The sequence below is a fragment of the Hibiscus syriacus genome, unplaced genomic scaffold, assembly GCF_006381635.1.
Source record: "Hibiscus syriacus cultivar Baekdansim isolate YM2019G1 unplaced genomic scaffold, ASM638163v2 tig00110770_pilon, whole genome shotgun sequence".
Taxonomy (NCBI): Eukaryota; Viridiplantae; Streptophyta; class Magnoliopsida; order Malvales; family Malvaceae; genus Hibiscus; species Hibiscus syriacus.
In genome coordinates, this window is record NW_024062854.1 from 323,465 (window position 1) to 338,624 (window position 15,160).

At 32.8% G+C, this 15,160-nt stretch overlaps 2 protein-coding genes and 1 pseudogene across 2 annotated transcripts; 2 read left to right on the forward strand and 1 right to left on the reverse strand.

Annotated features, from left to right (window-relative positions):
• The first annotated feature begins 337 nt into the window (after positions 1-337).
• On the forward strand, positions 338-8,761 carry LOC120139726 (pentatricopeptide repeat-containing protein At1g77405-like). The gene is given in 3 exon segments (XM_039154871.1): positions 338-1,203; positions 1,206-1,740; positions 8,750-8,761. Coding segments are annotated over 2 exon segments (1,332 nt in total). The 5' UTR covers positions 338-398; the 3' UTR covers positions 1,733-1,740; positions 8,750-8,761.
• On the forward strand, positions 7,960-9,335 carry LOC120139724 (alcohol acyltransferase 9-like). Its single transcript, XM_039154870.1, has one exon. It carries the CDS (start codon positions 7,979-7,981, stop codon positions 9,320-9,322), a length of 1,344 nt encoding a protein of 447 aa, XP_039010801.1. The 5' UTR covers positions 7,960-7,978; the 3' UTR covers positions 9,323-9,335.
• Positions 8,843-15,160, reverse strand: part of LOC120139714 — a 30,103-nt pseudogene continuing 23,785 nt past the window's right edge.

Below are 15,160 nucleotides of genomic sequence, written 5' to 3' on the forward strand. Positions count from 1 at the left end.
TTGGATAGAGGGATAGAGAAGGAACTCTCGTTTTCCGGTGAGATAGGTGGGCGGAGAATGCAACTATCGTCGGAGAAGTCACGTGGAGGGTGTCCGACTGATCGGAGAACGGAGAGGGAGTGAGGTGATGATGAAGAAACTCGCCATTGCGTTACTTTTTGGAATTTTGGAACAAATTCGCAGCCTTTTTAAACCGTTTTTATGTCAGTTAAGTCATATAAGTCTGGGGTCTGAAAGAAAGGGCCAATCACTTTGGCCCCTCACAGTTTTGAAAATATACAATTTGGTCCCTCGCAAATCTCAATCGAATACACACGCCGGATTGCTATGCTTAAGGTTTTTCCTTCTTTATCTGATATGTGAAGGAAGACAGAAAACCTCAGGCACCCGTCCAAAAGATGTTTCCAACAAAGCCATTGCAAGGCATAGTACACCAAGTAATATCAGTTATGCTTCAAAACCGACCCTTTGATGCTCAACTTGCTTCTTCAACAATCTCAAATCCATGGACAACTGATTCAGTTTCAGACATCTTAAGATCCGTTCCAAGGTTCTTTTTTCAATCCCCTCGTTCCATCGGCCGCCAAAGGGGTTTTCGCCACCGTGCTCCTTTAAAGCAAAGAAACCTTAAACAAGAGAAATTTAAGGTTTCCCACAATATTCTTGTCCTTGGACCTGCTGCTTATAGAAACCCAGAAAGAGTAGCCTTGGGATTACATAAAGCAATGGAGTTCTATCTCTGGGTAGAAAACTTTTTCGTGTTTTCCCATGATGAGAAAACTTGCAAAGAAATGGCCTTGGTTTTAGCTAAAGGTAATAATTTGAACGGTCTATGGCAGTTTCTAAAGGAAATGTCTAGGATTGAAAATGAGAGGCTAGTTACTACTTCGACCATCACCTGTTTGATTAAAGTCCTAGGAGAAGAAGGGTTGGTTAATGAAGGACTGGCTTGCTTTTATAGAATGAAGCAGTTTCATTGCAAACCCGATGTTGTCTCGTATAATGTGATTATTCATGCTCTTTGTAGAGTGGGAAATTTTAATAAAGCAAGGTTCTTGTTGGAACAAATGGAGCTACCTGGTTTTAAATGTCCACCAGATGTGTATACTTACACGATTTTGATAAGTTCTTATTGTAAGTTCGGTATGCAAACCGGATGTCGAAAGGCAATTCGAAGGAGGCTTTATGAGGCGAATCACTTGTTCGTGAGATGTTGTTTAAGGGTTTTGTTCCTGATGTTGTGACTTATAATTGTTTGATCGATGGTTGTTGTAAGACGAATCGAATCGAAAGGGCTTTGGAACTTTTTGAAGACATGAATAAAAGAAATTGTGTTCCAAACCGGATCACGTATAATTCTTTCATTAGGTACTATTGTGTTGTTAACGAGATTGATAAAGGTATCGAGATGCTCCGGAAGATGCAACGGATGAATCATGGGGTAGCAACAAACAGTTTGCATACTCCGATTATACATGCTCTGTGTGAAGCTGGAAGAGTGTTGGAAGCTAAGGATTTTCTTTGTGAGTTGATTGCTGGGGGCTCTATCCCAAGAGAGTATACATATAAGTTAATCTGTGATGCACTGAATTCAGCAGGGGCAACCAATTTGATTGATGATGAGCTGCATAAAAGACTAAGAGATGGAATCGAGAGTCGATGTAGACAAGTGAAGAAGGTGAAACATGTAACGAGTTGCATACGGACAATGAGGACCGTGGAGGAAGTTTAGTTTTCAAGGTGACAACCGCAGAGGCCATGGTGTATGCGTCTTCGGAAAAATGAAGGGAAAACAATAAAGTGGTGTTATGGGGATAGAAAGGTGCAAATGTTTGCTTTTTCTTCCGTTTCTCCCTGTCATTTCGATTATGAGTTTTCGTATTGAAAAGTTGATGAGAGAAACTTTGAAGATAAGATGGGAGATGGAATATGTGTTAATCGTGGATCTGTTGTTGATGAGAAAAACTAAAGTAGAAGATTTTCATGTTATATGATCACTATTAGCTTTGTTTGGGAGCTGAGCCAAAGAAACTATTCCTTGCTTGGTGTCTTTTGCCATGTTTTGTTGCTGCCCTGTTATTTATCCAACCAAAATTGGTGGGATTTTATACATATACTACAAAACTTTACTTATTGGAGAGATTTATCTGGTAATCACCGATATTCATAAATTGAGTTGGATTAAGATTGATTATGACTTTTTTCCCTTTTCAAAAGTTCGGGTCACTCATGTTTTAAGCGCCATTATTTCATTCGTTTTGACGGAAATGAGTGATCTTGTAGACGGTGAAACAATATACTTGACAACATAAATTCTCATGTGAAACCACCCTAAATGCAAAAAAACCCATACATTATTGCTCGAGTGCATGAAGTTTTAGCACAATGAATGGTAAAATCACTATTTCAGCCCACATGAAATTTTATAATTCAATTTTTTTCTGACTTCGTTACATCAAATCTATATTTTTCTAATGGGTAAATTACATTTAGTACCTGACTATCACTTTTGTGGATGAGAGAACAATAATCCAAACATATGTGTAGAAAGCAAATCAAGTCTAATCATATCATTCTAAAATCCAAATTTCCAAATTCACTTGATTGGTGGATTAGAGAACAATAATCCAAACATATGTTTTTTCTATATATAAGAAAAGGAAAATAAAGGTAAAATTAGAAGTAATATTCGGTATCAGAACCTAAAAGAAGAAAATTAAGTTTAGAAAGCAAAACATTTATCTGTGCTTATTTAATTTAGATTATGTGAAAAGACGTGATGGGTTGATTCCTTGAAGAATATAATTCGAATAACTAAAGAAGCTAAGCATGCATGAAAATTAGAAAAGTAAAACTTAATGGAGATTACGTTGCTTTTAGGTGAGATTTGCATCATTGTTTGACCTTACCCTATTAATTAAAGGGTTAAATGCATAAATTATTCGCTTGTCTTATAAGTTAATGGTAATAATTACAGTATATATGCAGAGCTAATTTAATTGATGGATTTGACATGCAAAGGGCATCTCTTGGTTTGCATGTTCTGTCCACTTGATATTTCCCAGCTAAGCAAAGCTAAGATATACATTATCCTCAAATTTAAAGACAGCCTAGCGAGCTGTCTAAATGAATTCTCTAGTCTTAATTAATTCACACAATGCCCCTATTATTGGCGACATCAAGCCTTAATTAAATCTTTCCATCTTGTCTTGATTAGACACATGAATCCTATGATCATATCATTATAACTTTAAATCTCATTGCATTCTAATCTTTACAACTCCTCAAGTCTTAAGTTAAGGAGTGATTGACTACACTTTAATCCCTTGACGATATGAAATTGTAAACAATAAAATGCTTAGATTACACTTTGACGCTATAAATTACAATTTTTGTCCCTAAAACTGTGTTCTAGTTCCACTTCTGTCCATTTTCCCCATTCTCACAGAATCATCATCAGCGACTCTTAACATTTTGTGTAAACCGCTCTTAACCCTCCAACATCATATCACGTATAAACAAAGTTTTAAATTGATGGGAATTATTTGATATATAGATTGTGTAAAATTTAAACTTCATAATTACGTCTATTTTATGTTATCTGATATATTTAAACATTTTAAACTCAAATACTTAAATACTAAATTCTAACCTCAAAATATGATAAATAATATCAATATTTTCTCGCTAGTGGAATCAATTTTTGTTACTACCTATGTATAGGATAATAATTCTTAAATTAAAAGGACATGGTGTGAGAATTTCGTTAATTATGTGTTGATTACTTATTCCAAATGCTTTATTGTTTATTGATTTCGAATGCGCAAAACAATTAAAAGCGGTTGAAGGCTTGAAGCCCAAATAAATAGCTATAAAATTCGGGTAGATCATGTCTTTGGACCATCCAACAATCATCTCTTTATGATTTTTCGGTAACAAAGAAAGCAATTTATTGCGCAATAATATAATATAAATAATTATTTTACAAACCAAGCAACATCAATAGTAAAAGAATTGTCGTTGTTCTTTGAAGTCTATAGTTCGAGCACCATGAATATCAGGGGTATAAGAGTTAAATGTCAAATGATTGAGAGTTATCTTTAAACATATACTATCTTGTATTTACCCCAAATTAATATTATTATTAGTAGTAGAAATTTAAGTATTTTATTATTATTATTATCATCATCATCATCATCATCATCAATCCACATCATCACATTGTTAGTGAAAAATGATCTAGTGGCCAAAGAAATTTAATCTCTAAAATTTAATGATTAAATTGAAAAAATTAAAAGTACAATGAGTAAAATAGGAGAGAGAGTAAATTTAGTGAGTAAATTTGTAATTTATTATAATTATTATTGGTGAGTACATTACAACTAGTACCTTGCAATTCAGGCCCTACAATCTTTTAGTGATAGAGTTTGGTCATGCCTTATTTTCCATCTAAAGTGCACAAAAACATATTCTTCATCTGTTATCTCTTTTTCTTTAGTATTAATGATTTTTTGGACTTTTCCCTTTTGGATAAGAATAAGATATAGATGGACCTCCTGCATTATGCGCTTATTAATCAAATTTTCATAGAATATACGAATAGATATATGAAACTATACACATGCATATACATGATCTTTGACATTGATGTTTAATAATTTTACATACAATGCATGCATCGATACAGCTTTATACACATGAATACACATAACCTTTGACAATGATGTTATATTTATACACATATAGAAGTGTTTATGGGACAGATCAAAATCAAGATCAATTTGGTCCATGAATTTTTGTTTGTCCACATGAGCTATTGAATTACATATTCGTTTTCATTTTTAATCCTTTTATTAATATAATACTTTAAGATTAAATTTATGAAGTTATTAGTTATATGAATCGAAAAGTAGTTCAAACGACTAAATTAAACAAAGATATCAAGTTCAGATGGTAAAAGTTATTTATATATAAAAACTTTATAATTTGACATGAGAAGTGTGTTAATTTGGAAGTAGAAAAAAATGTTAGGAAAAGAATAGTGGCATTTGAACTTATAAAATGACCTAAATGGTAAAAGATAATGTTGTTATCTCTAGAGGTCTTGAGTTTAGCAGTTACGTCTATAAGGTGTATGTGTTGTTAATTAATTAAGAAATTTCTGAATAGATATCATCTTATAATCACCTCAATTTATTAAAAGAAAAAGAATAGACAAATTCATATGCTATGCTGAAAATGTGACAGATGTATGAACACCAAATCATAGGAGATTTCGGCAAACGATTATCCCAAAGATATAGTCCATATCAACAGGAAGAATAAAGGGCTGCCTTGGCTGTGGTTGGCACGTATCTCCAAACCCTATATATACCATATGATCCTTTTTATTCGAATTGTTTGCCACAAATCTGCGAGACAATACGTTGCTTTTCTCCATAGGCACCGACACAAAAAGGTTTTAGGCTTAATTTGTTAAAGCAAACCCTTTCACATGTTTAGGGAAGAATATAATCAATGACATAACCAAACAAGATTGCTAAACCCTAAAAGATTAAAAGGAGGATAGAATGACTAGCGTTTCTCTTTCTCGACTAACAATGACATTGACACTATAACCTTTGTATTCTTTGTAATTTTTCTCAATTTTGCTTAGGAGAATGAAAACAATTCATTTGCAGTTTGTTGTTAGATATTAACTCTATAAATAGAGAATAGAACTTTTAAAGAAATATAATTCTAAAAGATTCCTAATTGATGTGGTTAAGATTGTTCTAATATCTAAAGTGGTTTAACCTATACAAAATGCGAGTATTTGGATTTGTACCCTATCTTATGGAATATATGCTATAACTTCATAGAATCCATTAAGTGACTTCAATGATAAAAGATATTATTGTTCTCCCTAGAAATATTAGGTTGGAGTAGATGTGCCTGTAAGATGTGTACATAAGTGTATTGTCAATAACTAATAAAAAATTTTAACATATATTATTTTGTAATCATTAACGAAACATTTAAATAAAAAAAGTCAGTTTGTAACTATATGTAGTGTGCAAATACTAACGATTTGTACGGGAACATTTCTCTCCAAGCATCAAGGCATTTCGTATTCTATGAATTCTACAATGACTCTCAATAGGGGATATAAGAGAGAAATTTTCAACCCGAAACAATATGTATTATTAAAAATTAATCTGATTTCCTAATGAACAATATTTTACATTATTCTCTTGAAGAATCCCTCTACAAAAATAAAGTGAAGAAAAGAAAGAAAGCAGAGGGACAAAGGTTGATGGGTGGACAAAGAATTGTCCATTCAAAAACAGTGTGGACTGAAAACTGGATGGATGTCCAAAATGGTTAGACATGCAGGCACTACTTTTTTTTCACATGCCTTTTATCTTGCACCAAAGCTTTTTATTACACATATATGCATCTTCTTAAAATAACGTTCCAAATCTTTCATAATAATTTTGGGCTCCACCCATTGTTCCTCTGCACTTGCATTTGCATTTGCCACCCCTACCAAAAACCACTTCTCCTCCTATATGAACATGAAATTAAACAAGCTAGAGTATAAAAATTGGATTTTTAATTTATGTATAATAGAGGGACTAATTACAGAATGTTACCAAAAACGATAGCTGCATCAATAACTTGAATGAACTACTGGAATGTCGGAGAAAACAGTAACTAGATAAAACAAAATTTGACTACTCAAATAAGTAACATGAAGTGAAATCATTGTTGTCCAAGATATGATCATAATTTATTACAAGATTTGGGCAATAATCTTAGAACTTGTCTTATTGTTGAAATTGTCCCGAGTTTGGTTGAAACCCCTTTAGGAGGAGTGAAAGGAACATTTCCCCATCAAATTTAGAAGAAAAAAATTAATTAAAAATTAATAGAAAAGATGATGGAAAAGAAAGTGATGGCTATCAGTTCCCAGTTAAGACCCCAACAGACAGAAAGCAAAGCCAAGCTGTTAACATTTTGTTTTGATTATTTTTCTATTAAGTGATGCCCGCAGAATCTTGTCACAAAATCTTTCACAGTTAAGACACAAAACAAAAAAAAAGATCCACATGTCTATGTAATACACGTTATTGTATCTGTTGCATTCATAATGTATTAATTTTGAACGTTATCAACAAATTATTTTAATCACAAAATTAAGTTGATAATTTGAATTGAGCAAATATATTGATATGGTTAGTTAATCTGCTCATCTTTATCTCGTTATTTTCTTTAGGTCACGGCTTCTAGATCTGCTTAGAGCATTCAATTTACTTACCCTATAGTTTTCTCTCTCCCTCCAATAGAATTAAGATTAGATTTAGGATTTGAAAAAAACAAATTGATAATTCAAATTCAAAATTAACTAAAATTTGAAATAACTTGAGTCTAGAAGGATTTGAACAAGTTATTTGGGCCTAAAAAGTTCGAGTCCAAAACTCAAACAAAAATATTAAATCTAAAATAATTTGAACCCGAATCACTTAAACCTAAAATAATCAAAATATCAACTTGTTTATTTATCTATTAGTTTAACTCAGTTAACATCATTATGTATAATTCATATTAGAATTTGTCGAGTGTTTTTATTATTATTATTATTAATATTAGTTTGAGTTGATTATAAGACAACATATGTTTGGAAGACTATTAATAATTTGACGATGAACGCTCAAACACTCATACATACGATGTGTTCGAACTCGAGACCTAGATAACAATCATTATTATAACCACCGAGATCGTTTGATTTATACAATATATAAAAAATAAATTTGAGTTTTTAATATATAAAAGAATATTCTTTTGATGTGCTAAGAAAGCATTGAAGAAAAGTAAATGGATCAAGAGAGAATACGAAGAGAGAGTTGGCGAGAGTTATATATAAACCAATAACCAGCCTCACATGCTTCCCTAACCTAACTAGAAAAACTCAAAGAGCTTAAAGAAGAAAAACATGGGATCGTTAGTTCATGTCAAAGAAGCTGTTATTGTTACTCCATCTGACCCGACTCCAACTCGTCTTCTTTCTCTGTCCGCTCTCGACTCACAGCTTTTTCTACGTTTCACCATTGAATACCTCCTGGTTTATAAACCACCAAATCCTACTGGTTTAGACCCACGCGCCACCGTGGCTCGGGTCAAGGCTGCGTTGGCCAAGGCATTGGTTCCGTACTACCCACTTGCGGGTCGGGTTAGGGCAAAGCCCGACGGCGGCCTGGAGGTTGTTTGTCGAGGGCAGGGTGTTTTGTTCATCGAGGCTGTCTCCGATCACGAGGCTAACGAGTTGGAGAGAGCTCCGCGGTTCGTTACTCAATGGAGGAAGCTCTTGTCGGTCCACGTGGCGGATGTCTTGAAAGGGGCCCCACCGCTTATAGTCCAGCTGACGTGGCTAAAAGACGGCAATGCTGCGCTTGGTGTCGGGTTTAATCATTGCCTTTGCGACGGTATCGGCAGCGCTGAGTTCTTAAACTCGTTCGCTGAGTTAGCCTCCGTAACGAGTCAAACCAAGTTGGCTGAGTTCAAGTTTAAACCCAAACCCGTTTGGGATCGTCACCTTTTAAACCCTCCACCATTCCATCCATCGAGAAACTGTAACAACTACAACTCGCCGAATCACCACCCAGAGTTCAACCGAGTTCCAGACCTTTGCGGGTTTCTGTCTCGTTTCTCCAATGAAAGACTCGTTCCCACCTCGTTCATTTTCAACAAAGCTAGCCTCGACGAGTTAAAAAAGGTAGCATTTTCAACGAGCAGAGCCGGTGAGTCAAGCTACACATCTTTCGAATTTCTCTCAGCGCATATATGGAGGAGCTGGGCACGAGCCTTAAACCTCCCTTCAAATCAAACACTAAAACTCCTTTTCAGCATCAACGTTAGAGACCGAGTCAAACCGAGTCTACCCAGTGGGTTCTACGGCAACGCATTCGTGTTAGGCTGCGCTCAAACCAGCGTCAAAGATTTAACGGAGAGAGGTTTGGGGTACGCAGCAATGCTGGTGAAGAGAGCGAAAGAACGAGTTGATAGCGAGTTCGTTATATCGGTGGTGGAATCGGTGAGCCGGAGTCGAGCGAGTCCGGACTCGGTTGGAGTTTTGATACTGTCGCAATGGTCAAGGCTGGGGCTAGAGAAGGTTGACTTTGGGTTGGCTAAGCCGGTTAACGTGGGACCGATTTGCTGTGATCGGTACTGTCTGCTTCTGCCGGTTTTTAATCAGACGGATGCGGTGAAGGCGATGGTGGCGGTCCCCACAAGTGCCGCCCAGAGGTATGAACATCTGGTCAGGAGTCTCAGCTCTTGATGACCACTGCATTTTGGCCCTTTCCTTTCCTTCTCCAAAATTAAGTTTTGACTTTTTTTTATTAATTTTCTTTTTAACTGACTTTAGTTATTTCAATAAGAAATAAAAACCATTTTCTTCATTTAACAAAATAATTTACCTTTATACGATTACTCTAAATTCAAATGCTCTATATTAAAAGTTAGATATTTGAATGTATTTAAATATCATGTTGTTAATTTAAAAGTGTGATGAATATAGATAATTTACAATCTATATACTGTATAAAAGAATAAAAGGTAAAAAAATTAAAAAATCACTAACTTATGTTTAAATAATTATTTTGATCTAAACTTTTAAATAATCATTGAATTTATTAAATTATCATAAAATGATCATAAAATTTATTAAAATTTTATGCCCAATATAATATTGTGATAATCATTTCATAATAATTTAATAAATTTAACTATTATTCTACCATTTTTAAATATTTGAGAGTTGAAATTATTATTTAAACATAATTCAATGATCTCTATTATATATATATATTTTAAAAAATTATAGTATTCAACTTTAAATAGTATAATCTTTAAATTTATTTATATATTTAATTAAATTTAAATAAATTAATCCTTATCTCAACCCGAACTTAAATCAAAAGTGATTAAAATAAATTTGAAGCTTTGTGTTTCAAATCAATTCCAGCCTACATATATATGCCATGAATACAGCAACACTAACATGTTTTTAAAAAAGGAAAAAAGAAATAGTCGAATGGTGAGGTTTCAAATTTGGAAGTTTAGTGGAATTCAATTTTGTTTTTATTTACACCCTTGAACATAGGGCAAGGTCCCCTTCCAATGTTAATGGAATATTTGGGGGGAAGCTACAACAAATGAGGACCATACGATCCTCTGGATTTCCCATGTGCAAAGACCTGTCGTTGTTTTTTACAATTAATTCTGAAATTCAAAATTCTAGCCCTTTGAACACGACAATTCAACCTTTATGCCTTAATGCCTCAAATCTCAATCTTGTACATTACGCCTATTTTTCACATCCTTACCAGCCAATATAAGTAAGAATCACATGATACAAGGGGTTAAATCATTTAATTTTAAAATTAATAGGAATTTAAAAAAATCAATAAAAATTTAGGGGGAAATAAAGTTTTATTTGATAAATATTTAAATTAATAAAGATAAATTATTATTAGAGAAAACATTTAAGAGAGACAAATTCTTCTCATGCCCTTAATAACTCTGCTCATACTAAAAGGTACTTAGATTCAAACATCGTCAATTATCTCATTCGATGTGTGATTTGGTCACGCTACATTTAGCACTCTATTATTAGATCGATGGTATGTTTTGACCTTAGGTTGGAGTAGTAGTCTTCATTCACATAAATTATTTTCATTAACACACGATAAGCATTTCAAACATAATTCTATTTGGCAGCTGACTTATATATAGCACTTTTAACCTTTTAATTGTATAATTATTAGATATGCAAATGTTGCATTCAAATCCTTTTAGATCACCATGTCTGACACAAGTATAAAAGGAACGTGGGAGAGGCTCTATTGTATAAATAAAGTACATCAATCATGTTATGGAGTGGTATACCATAATCAAACACTGAACAAAATGAGTTAATGATGGAATTGATTCTCTTTGTTTATTTCTTATAAGTGTGACTATCCCCTTGATTTGCTCCAATAAACAAGGTTATTTGACATTTTTTCACCTAAATATTCTCCAAGGAATATCTTTGTGAGAGATTTGGAATGAAACATTTGAAAAATGGTAAGCACATCATCATTACCTAACTCTAACTCCCACATCTCTCTCCCTTGGTGTAGACTAGGAAACTGCCCTTCAATTTTCAAACACCTTCCCAATCTAATTATGATGTAAGAAAAATGATTAACTATGACCTAATTTAAAACTCGAATTTAATATCTCTAAAGTCGAAAATATTTTATCGGTTAGAATGTTTTATTCAAATATCATTTTTTTGAGGTAATGATCTATCTTTAGAGTAAGTTAAAACAATGGATCTAGAAGAAAAGATTCAGCTTCATCAAAGTTTAAAATCTTTTAAAAATAAACTTTAGTAAAAATCAATTTCATCCTCAAAATTCATAATTTTCAACAAACTTCAGTATTTTTAAAAAATAAGCATAATTAATATTTTATATTTTCAAAAACGATCAAGACATGCTGAAATTTTACTTATTGAAATCATTGATGTTGTTCGGTTTAGTCTTAGGGGGAAAAACTTCAATAGACTTGATAATACTAATCTAATCCTTTGTAATGCTTGGGGCTTATAGTTCTTCCAATCACTGTTTTTTGTATAGTTGTGCATAGTGTTCTTTTGTTGTTTGGTTGATTGGATTGTAGCAAAACTTTGCTATTTTGGATAATAAAATTTTTACTTATCCAAAAAAATATATAATATTTTTTTATAATTTTTAATTTTTTAAAATAAATAAAGCATAATTAATACTTTAAAAAATAAATGGTTTTTTATAATTTTCTAAAATAATTTATTTTTAATTTTTAATCATTTATTACATGTGGTAACCCTATATTAAAATAATTTTAATTCAAAACTAGTCGGTTAATAGATCAGACACCAGTGATTAATTCAAAATAATAATAATAATAGTTTTAAATGGTAAACTACGCCCAATATTACTTAATTATAGGTTTGATACCAAAAATGTCACTTCTCTTCTAAAAGTTACAAACATGTCACCGAATTAAATATTATTACAAAAATGTCGTTGGCCGTTAAATATTAGACGAGTATATTGATGTAGGGGCTGTTTGTTTACTTCAAAATGATTCAGAGACTCTGAATGTGACATGATGTTTGATAATAGCTCTGAATCATTCAGAATGTACTTCTGTGTTGAATCATTCAACACTGTTTTGTTGAATCAGTCAGCATTGAATCATTCAGAGGTGCGAAACAAACACGCTGACATTCAGCGTTGAATGGTTGCATTAAGAGTCAAACAAACAACCCGTAGTCTGGTGTAATTAGAAATAATTAAATAAATTTAAGCATTTATATTTTAAAAAATAGTCATTTTTCTTCTTTTAAATTGTTGTTTCTTTCAGAAATATTGTATTTTTTTCCTGTTATTTTCTTAGTATAATAATAGTTTAACAATAAATTGTTACTGTTTTTGGAAGAATACATCCAACCACTGCTTTAATCTAATGGGCTCATTTGGTTTGATAATATCGTAAAAAAGAATAAATTGATGGAATATTTAAATACGAAAGGTTAAATTTATTTTTTTTTAATTATGACAAAATTGATAGAATGTATAAGTTTAGGCAATAAAAATATTATTATAACATGTCATAATAAACACTTGTTTCAAGTTTAACGTTGCAGTGATATGTTTGTAATAATATTTTAATTGAAAGGCATGTTTATAACTTTTAAAGGAAGAGTGTCATGATTGTTACTAACTCCATAATTGAGTGTAGTTTACCTTATTAAAAAAAATGGCATCAAAGGAAAAAATCTTAGTTGCCAATAGGACGAGGCCTATGAACATTTCCAATAAAGAAAATGGAACCAATCTCATAGGAAAATCTCTAGACTTAAAGCCCAATAGAAGGTCTAGAATGTGCTGTGGGGATACATACGCCTAACATATCTCTTTACGCCCAATAAATCTTTAAATATTAAAAGAAATCAAACCTTTACATAGTCGATTAATAACTCTAAAGAAAATTTAGTGAATGAATTGGTGTTGGATTAACAAATGTAAGAGTTGAAGCCTGAGGCACTTGATTAATGCAAACGATGGAAAACACACTTATTTCTGAATAATGGAAGAACTCATACATGCAACCACTAAAACAAATCACAAATATTTTATATATAATAACGGGGTCAGGGTTTGTATTAAAAAGAAATTATAATAAAATTATATATATTTAGAGGTTGATATTCAGTTGCACATTGGATTAAATTATAAATATATAATATTTTTAATACTTTTTTTTATTTTAGGGGTCAAGGTCATTATCTATCATCTACTAATGTATATGAATCAAGTGCTAGATGTTACATTTGGAACCGGTACTTTGTATTAAGAGGAACAAAGTACACCACCTCAAGGACCTCATTAAAAAAACTTCTAATCCTAAATGGAGGAAAAAGAGTGCACCTTGAGGTGGTAGGAACATAGAACACATAAACTCTTATAACATACACACCAAACCCCAGCCTTCAGTAATTCCCAAACCAGTACATAAGAAAAACTCAACAACACCCAGAACATGAAACGAAGAACCAACACTGGGACATGGGGAAGCATACGAATTGGGACAGACGCAACGAGCAACGAAATAAAGGAAATGCACCAAAAAATAGTCGTTGGTAACCACCCGTACCAAGATTGATCTAAGCCTATAACAATATTTTTAAATCCGAAAGCTCAATCTGCTCCAAACTATACAACACCATCACTTTCGAAACAAACCCTAGTTCCTCACACACAAAAACCAAATCCTCGTGCACTACACCGTTAAGCACCTGGAGCCCACCACAATCATCACAAGCTGGAAATTAGGACCAATACAATATAAAATGGTATATATATATAGGACCAATACAATATAAAATGGTATATATATATATATATTATATATGGCAACATCACCCTTCACCTCACATTCCACTTACCCATACAAGATGTCTCCAATACACTAGCTTTAACGTTCATCTGGCATAGCGAAGCAATGGAATAACCATATTAAAATCAGCCACATGACATGTTACCATAACAAAAAAAAGTAGCCTTGAAGCTCGAATAGGAGCTTGCAGTCAAACTCCTAATTTCCACAAGAAGAGCATCACGCGAGGACCAACATGTCAGAGCACCATCTCCGACAACCTCCTTATTTCTCAAAAGAAAGCTAGCTCGAGAGCTCAATCACCTGAACTTGAATCACTGCATATCGTCCTCTGCCTTACCCCACACAAAACATTGCCACCGCAACATTTTCAAGCTCCGTCCTACCAAAACTATCACATTCTTCTATTAACTGGACACACCCCTTCTGTTAACTGGCCATAACTATTGCCTCTTCGTAGCAACAACACACGAACAAACCAGCAGATCACCGAAAACAAGAGACAAAACTACCCACAAAGCACAGACCACTGGACAACCACCACCAACCAGAAAACAAATAACTGAAGAATTCCCAAAAAACAGATTGGCAACCGATAAGACTAGAGCCACAGAAATACAGATTAACAAAAACAACCTACTAAAAACCTAACACTAAATGCTAAAAAACAACTACTCCAGCTCCTCTTAAAGCCAAGAAAAACTCAAGATCAAAGTAAAACCCTCCACAACCTCTAACAATCACTCACCAAAACTTAATTAGAGTAGAATACCCCACCACATGCTTTGCTTTGAAAGCACTTCTTCACTTGGGAGTACTTATGAGTGAATTAGTTGAGTTGTTGTGAGTAATTCAAACTCAAATCGATTTGATTTACTTAATTTGAACTTGAGCTCGACTAAGACCTTAACAAGTTGAGTCGACAAAATCCAACTCAACTCAAAAATTCACGAGTAGTTCATTAATTTTTTTAGTAATTACCTTAAAAAGTATACATTTAAAAAATCTAAATATTACTAATTTACATAAATATATAATAAGAAATATGTAAATTATTAATTAATAATTACTATTAATTACTAATATAATAATTTTATACTAAATAATAAGAAATATTAATTATTTATTAAATTTAAAAATCAAACCCTAATTATCCTATCCAAAAATTATAATGGGCTTAACAAGT